The 7,006-nt window shown below is 43.6% G+C and overlaps 1 protein-coding gene across 1 annotated transcript in view; it reads right to left on the bottom strand.

Annotated features, from left to right (window-relative positions):
- Positions 1-938: 938 nt before the first annotated feature.
- The window catches only part of LOC139371430 (sterol O-acyltransferase 2), a 36,977-nt gene continuing 30,909 nt past the window's right edge, over positions 939-7,006 (bottom strand). Inside the window, exon 15 of the mRNA XM_071111841.1 lies at positions 939-1,234. Coding sequence (XP_070967942.1) covers positions 1,184-1,234 — 51 coding nt within the window. The 3' untranslated portion in view covers positions 939-1,183. The remainder of the gene's footprint in view (positions 1,235-7,006) is intronic.

Genomic DNA, 7,006 nt, shown 5'->3' with positions numbered 1-7,006 from the left:
CCCTAACCTTAACCCTTACCCTTACCCTAACCTTAACCCTTACCCTTATCCTTACCCTTACCCTAACCCTTACCCTAACCCTTACCCTTACCCTTACCCTAACCTTAACCCTTACCCTTACCCTAACCCTAACCTTAACCGTTACCTTAACCCTTACCCTAACCTTAACCCTTACCCTAACCCTTACCCTTACCCTAACCTTAACCCTTACCCTAACCTTAACCCTTACCTTAACCCTTACCCTAACCTTAACCCTTACCCTTACCCTTACCCTTAACCCTTACCCGTACCCTAACCCTAACCCTTACCCTAACCTTAACCCTTACCCTAACCCTTACCTTAACCCTTACCCTAACCATAACCCTAACCCTTACCCTAACCCTTACCCTAACCCTTACCCTAACCTTAACCCTAACCTTAACCCTAACCTTAACCCTAACCTTAACCCTAACCCTTACCCTAACCTTAGCCCTTACCCTAACCTTAGACCTAACCCTAACCCTTACCCTCACCTTAGCCCTTACCCTAAACCTAACCTTAGCCCTTACCCTAACCTTAATCCAAAAACCTAACCTTAACCCTAAATCTAACCCTAGCTCCTAACCCTGAATTGAAACTAGTTCTAACCCTAACACTAATTCTAACCTTAACCCCAAAACCCCTAGAAATAGCAGTTGACCGTGTGGAGACTAACAAAATGTCCCCAGTTGATCAAAACATTTGTTTGTTTTCTATACTTGTGAGGACCTTTTTGTCCCCGCTGGTACAGCTAGTACAGCTAGTACAGCTAGTACAGCTAATACAGCTAGTACAGCTAGTACAGCTAGTACAGCTAATACAGCTAGTACAGCTAGTACAGCTAGTACAGCTAGTACAGTTAAACACATCCATAGATACACAATCCATCCGTACATGTTCCATCCAAACAGTAAGCATGCTTTCAACTACTACCTCTGTTTATATTCCACGTTAGATCTGGTTTACTGACAGGATTCTATCAATGAATAACACTCTCAAAGGGATGCCTGTTTTAGCCAAGGATCAAAGGCAAGGTTTACAAACGGAGTTTGTCCCCTGACACCAAGTTCAATGTGGAGGGTTGAACAGCTGGGGTTACCATTGAGACTCAGCCCATGTCTCAACCCCTGGATGAGGCAGGCAACTCAATGCTGTAGTTTCAGACCTAGTTGCTGCAGGACCAGGATCGGGGTGTCACCAACTCCCAGAAGCTAGCCTGTTGAGAGATCACACACACACACACACACACATAAGCACACACACACACATACACACACACATGCACGCACGCACGCACGCACACACACACACACACACACACACACACAAAGACACCGTTTAGAAGAGCATTGCCACTGTTTTTGTGGTTTAATTTACTGCAGTGGGCTAAATCCGGGTTCCACAGAGTGTTTCTTGGTGGTCTTTAAATAAATCTACTTTGAAAGAAAAGTGTACACCTCACACACTTAAAACAAGAAGACGCCTGTGCCATGTCAGATACAGAGTTGAAATGTGTTACGTTTTGAGTTTGCATCCCAATATTACACTTTATGTACATCACAGAAGACTGAAATATAACTAAACCGCTTGACATAGAAACATCAGATTTTCTGCTGTTTAAACAAAAAGTAATATTTATTCAGTTTGAAATGATAAAAAATATCCATGTCCACACGCTAACACGTGTCGCCTGTGTGTGTGTGTGTGTGTGTGTGTGTCTGTGTTTGTCTGTGTTTATGTGTGTGTGTGTGTGTGTGTGTGTGTCTGTGTTTGTCTGTGTTTATGTGTGTGTGTGTGTGTCTGTGTGTGTGCATACGGGCGTGAGTGAGTGTGAAACTGTGTGCGTGACACACGCGTGTGTGTGTGTGACGACGTGTGGGTGTTTGCTTGCGTGTGAGACTAGTGGGAAAGTGACGAGGACAGAGAAAGACTGAAACAGAGAGAGACTACTTTGTGTATTTGCACCACAGTCAGATGAATGTATTTTACGAGGATTGACACTGTCATAACATTGTACTGGGTACTGCAGTATCACAGTGCTATTATAACGTTGTACTGGGTACTGCAGTATCACAGTGCTATTATAACGTTGTACTGGGTACTGCAGTACTGCAGTGCTATTATAACGTTGTACTGGGTACTGCAGTATCGCAGTGCTATTATAACGTTGTACTGGGTACTGCAGTATCGCAGTGCTATTATAACATTGTACTGGGTACTGCAGTACTGCAGTGCTATTATAACATTGTACTGGGTACTGCAGTATCGCAGTGCTATTATAACGTTGTACTGGGTACTGCAGTATCGCAGTGCTATTATAACGTTGTACTGGGTACTGCAGTATCGCAGTGCTATTATAACATTGTACTGGGTACTGCAGTATCGCAGTGCTATTATAACGTTGTACTGGGTACTGCAGTACTGCAGTGCTATTATAACGTTGTACTGGGTACTGCAGTATCGCAGTGCTATCAGAACGTGGTACTGGGTACTGCAGTATCGCAGTGCTATTATAACGTTGTACTGGGTACTGCAGTATCGCAGTGCTATCAGAACGTTGTACTGGGTACTGCAGTACTGCAGTGCTATTATAACGTTGTACTGGGTACTGCAGTATCGCAGTGCTATCAGAACGTTGTACTGGGTACTGCAGTACTGCAGTGCTATTATAACGTTGTACTGGGTACTGCAGTATCGCAGTGCTATCAGAACGTGGTACTGGGTACTGCAGTACTGCAGTGCTATTATAACATTGTACTGGGTACTGCAGTATCGCAGTGCTATTATAACGTTGTACTGGGTACTGCAGTATCGCAGTGCTATTATAACGTTGTACTGGGTACTGCAGTATCGCAGTGCTATTATAACATTGTACTGGGTACTGCAGTATCGCAGTGCTATTATAACGTTGTACTGGGTACTGCAGTACTGCAGTGCTATTATAACGTTGTACTGGGTACTGCAGTATCGCAGTGCTATCAGAACGTGGTACTGGGTACTGCAGTATCGCAGTGCTATTATAACGTTGTACTGGGTACTGCAGTACTGCAGTGCTATTATAACATTGTACTGGGTACTGCAGTATCGCAGTGCTATTATAACGTTGTACTGGGTACTGCAGTATCGCAGTGCTATTATAACGTTGTACTGGGTACTGCAGTATCGCAGTGCTATTATAACATTGTACTGGGTACTGCAGTATCGCAGTGCTATTATAACGTTGTACTGGGTACTGCAGTACTGCAGTGCTATTATAACGTGGTACTGGGTACTGCAGTATCGCAGTGCTATTATAACGTTGTACTGGGTACTGCAGTATCGCAGTGCTATCAGAACGTGGTACTGGGTACTGCAGTATCGCAGTGCTATTATAACGTTGTACTGGGTACTGCAGTACTGCAGTGCTATTATAACGTGGTACTGGGTACTGCAGTATCGCAGTGCTATTATAACGTTGTACTGGGTACTGCAGTATCGCAGTGCTATTATAACGTTGTACTGGGTACTGCAGTATCGCAGTGCTATTATAACGTTGTACTGGGTACTGCAGTATCGCAGTGCTATTATAACATTGTACTGGGTACTGCAGTATCGCAGTGCTATTATAACGTTGTACTGGGTACTGCAGTATCGCAGTGCTATTATAACGTTGTACTGGGTAATGCAGTACTGCAGTGCTATCAGAACGTGGTACTGGGTACTGCAGTATCGCAGTGCTATTATAACGTTGTACTGGGTACTGCAGTATCGCAGTGCTATTATAACGTTGTACTGGGTACTGCAGTATCGCAGTGCTATTATAACGTTGTACTGGGTACTGCAGTACTGCAGTGCTATTATAACGTTGTACTGGGTACTGCAGTATCGCAGTGCTATTATAACGTTGTACTGGGTACTGCAGTACTGCAGTGCTATTATAACGTTATACTGGGTACTGCAGTATCGCAGTGCTATCAGAACGTGGTACTGGGTACTGCAGTATCGCAGTGCTATTATAACGTTGTACTGGGTACTGCAGTACTGCAGTGCTATTATAACGTTGTACTGGGTACTGCAGTATCGCAGTGCTATTATAACGTTGTACTGGGTACTGCAGTATCACAGTGCTATTATAACGTTGTACTGGGTACTGCAGTATCGCAGTGCTATTATAACATTGTACTGGGTACTGCAGTATCGCAGTGCTATTATAACGTTGTACTGGGTACTGCAGTATCGCAGTGCTATTATAACGTTGTACTGGGTAATGCAGTACTGCAGTGCTATCAGAACGTGGTACTGGGTACTGCAGTATCGCAGTGCTATTATAACGTTGTACTGGGTACTGCAGTATCGCAGTGCTATTATAACGTTGTACTGGGTACTGCAGTATCGCAGTGCTATTATAACGTTGTACTGGGTAATGCAGTACTGCAGTGCTATCAGAACGTGGTACTGGGTACTGCAGTATTGCAGTGCTATCAGAACGTGGTACTGCAGTATTGCAGTGCTATCATAACATTGTACTGGGTACTGCAGTATCACAGTCCTATCATAACATTTTACTGGGTACTGCAGCATTGCAGTGCTATCATAACGTTGTGTACTGGGTACTGCAGTATTGCAGTGCTGGCATAATGTGGTACTGGATACTGCAGTGTTGTCATAATGTGGTACTGCAGTGTTATCATAACGTGGTACTGGGTACTGCAGTGTTATCATAACGTGGTACTGGGTACTGCAGTGTTATCATAACGTGGTACTGCAGTGTTATCATAACGTGGTACTGGGTACTGCAGTGTTATCATAACGTGGTACTGCAGTGTTATCATAATGTGGTACTGCAGTGTTATCATAACGTGGTACTGGGTACTGCAGTGTTATCATAACGTGGTACTGGGTACTGCAGTGTTATCATAACGTGGTACTGCAGTGTTATCATAACGTGGTACTGCAGTGTTATCATAACGTGAAACTGCAGTGTTATCATACCGTTGTACTGCAGTGTTATCATAACGTGGTACTGCAGTACTTCAGTGTTATCATAATGTGGTACTGCAGTGTTAACATAACGTGGTACTGGGTACTGCTGTGCTATCATAACGTTGTACTGCAGTACTGCAGTGTTATCGTAACGTGGTACTGGGTACTGCAATGTTATCATAATGTGGTACTGCAGTGTTATCATAACGTGGTACTGGGTACTGCAGTGTTATCGTAACGTGGTACTGGGTACTGCAGTGTTATCATAATGTAGTACTGCAGTGTTATCATAATGTGGTACTGCAGTGTTATCATAATGTGGTACTGCAGTGTTATCATAACGTGGTACTGGGTATTGCAGTGTTATCATAATGTGGTACTGCAGTGTTATCATAATGTGGTACTGCAGTGTTATCATAATGTGGTACTGCAGTGTTATCATAACGTGGTACTGGGTACTGCAGTGTTATCATAACATGGTACTGCAGTGTTATGATAACGTGGTACTGCAGTGTTATCATAACGTGGTACTGCAGTGTTATCATACCGTTGTACTGCAGTGTTATCATAACGTGGTACTGCAGTCCTTCAGTGTTATCATAATGTGGTACTGCAGTGTTATCATAACGTGGTACTGGGTACTGCAGTGTTAACATAACGTGGTACTGGGTACTGCAGTGCTATCATAACGTGGTACTGCAGTACTGCAGTGTTATCGTAACGTGGTACTGGGTACTGCAGTGTTATCATAATTTGGCACTGCAGTGTTATCATAACGTGGTACTGGGTACTGCAGTGTTATCATAACGTGGTACTGGGTACTGCAGTGTTATCATAACGTGGTACTGGGTATTGCAGTGTTATTATAACGTGGTATTGCAGTGTTATCATAACGTGGTACTGCACTACTGCAGTGTTAACATAACGTGGTACTGGGTACTGCAGTGTTATCATAACGTGGTACTGGGTACTGCAGTGTTAACATAACGTGGTACTGGGTACTGCAGTGTTATCATAACGTGGTACTGGGTACCGCAGTGTTATCATAACGTGGTACTGGGTATTGCAGTGTTATCATAATGTTGTACTGGGTACTGCAGTGTTGTCATAATGTGGTACTGGGTACTGCATTGTTAACATAACGTGGTACTGGGTACTGCAGTGTTATCATAATGTGGTACTGGGTATTGCAGTGTTATCATAACGTTGTACTGCAGTGTTATCATAACGTGGTACTGCAGTGTTATCATAACGTGGTACTGGGTACTGCAGTGTTATCATAATGTGGTACTGGGTATTGCAGTGTTATCATAACGTTGTACTGCAGTGTTATCATAACGTGGTACTGCACTACTGCAGTGTTAACATAACGTGGTACTGGGTACTGCAGTGTTATCATAACGTGGTACTGGGTACTGCAGTGTTAACATAACGTGGTACTGGGTACTGCAGTGTTATCATAACGTGGTACTGGGTACCGCAGTGTTATCATAACGTGGTACTGGGTATTGCAGTGTTATCATAATGTTGTACTGGGTACTGCAGTGTTGTCATAATGTGGTACTGGGTACTGCATTGTTAACATAACGTGGTACTGGGTACTGCAGTGTTGTCATAATGTGGTACTGGGTACTGCATTGTTAACATAACGTGGTACTGGGTACTGCAGTGTTATCATAACGTGGTACTGGGTACCGCAGTGTTATCATAACGTGGTACTGGGTACTGTAGTGTTATCGTAATGTGGTACTGGGTACTGCAGTGTTATCATAACGTGGTACTGGGTACTGCAGTGTTATCATAATGTTTTACTGCAGTGTTATCGTAATGTGGTACTGGGTACTGCAGTGTTATCATAACGTGGTACTGGGTACTGCAGTGTTATCATAATGTTTTACTGCAGTGTTATCATTACGTGGTACTGCAGTGCTATCATGACGTGGTACTGCAGTGCTATCATAACGTGGTACTGCAGTGTTATCATAACGTGGTACTGCAGTGCTATCATAACGTGGTACTGCAGTGC

The sequence above is a fragment of the Oncorhynchus clarkii genome, chromosome 17, assembly GCF_045791955.1.
Source record: "Oncorhynchus clarkii lewisi isolate Uvic-CL-2024 chromosome 17, UVic_Ocla_1.0, whole genome shotgun sequence".
Lineage (NCBI taxonomy): Eukaryota > Metazoa > Chordata > Actinopteri > Salmoniformes > Salmonidae > Oncorhynchus > Oncorhynchus clarkii.
This window is presented reverse-complemented; position numbering and strand designations above follow the sequence as displayed.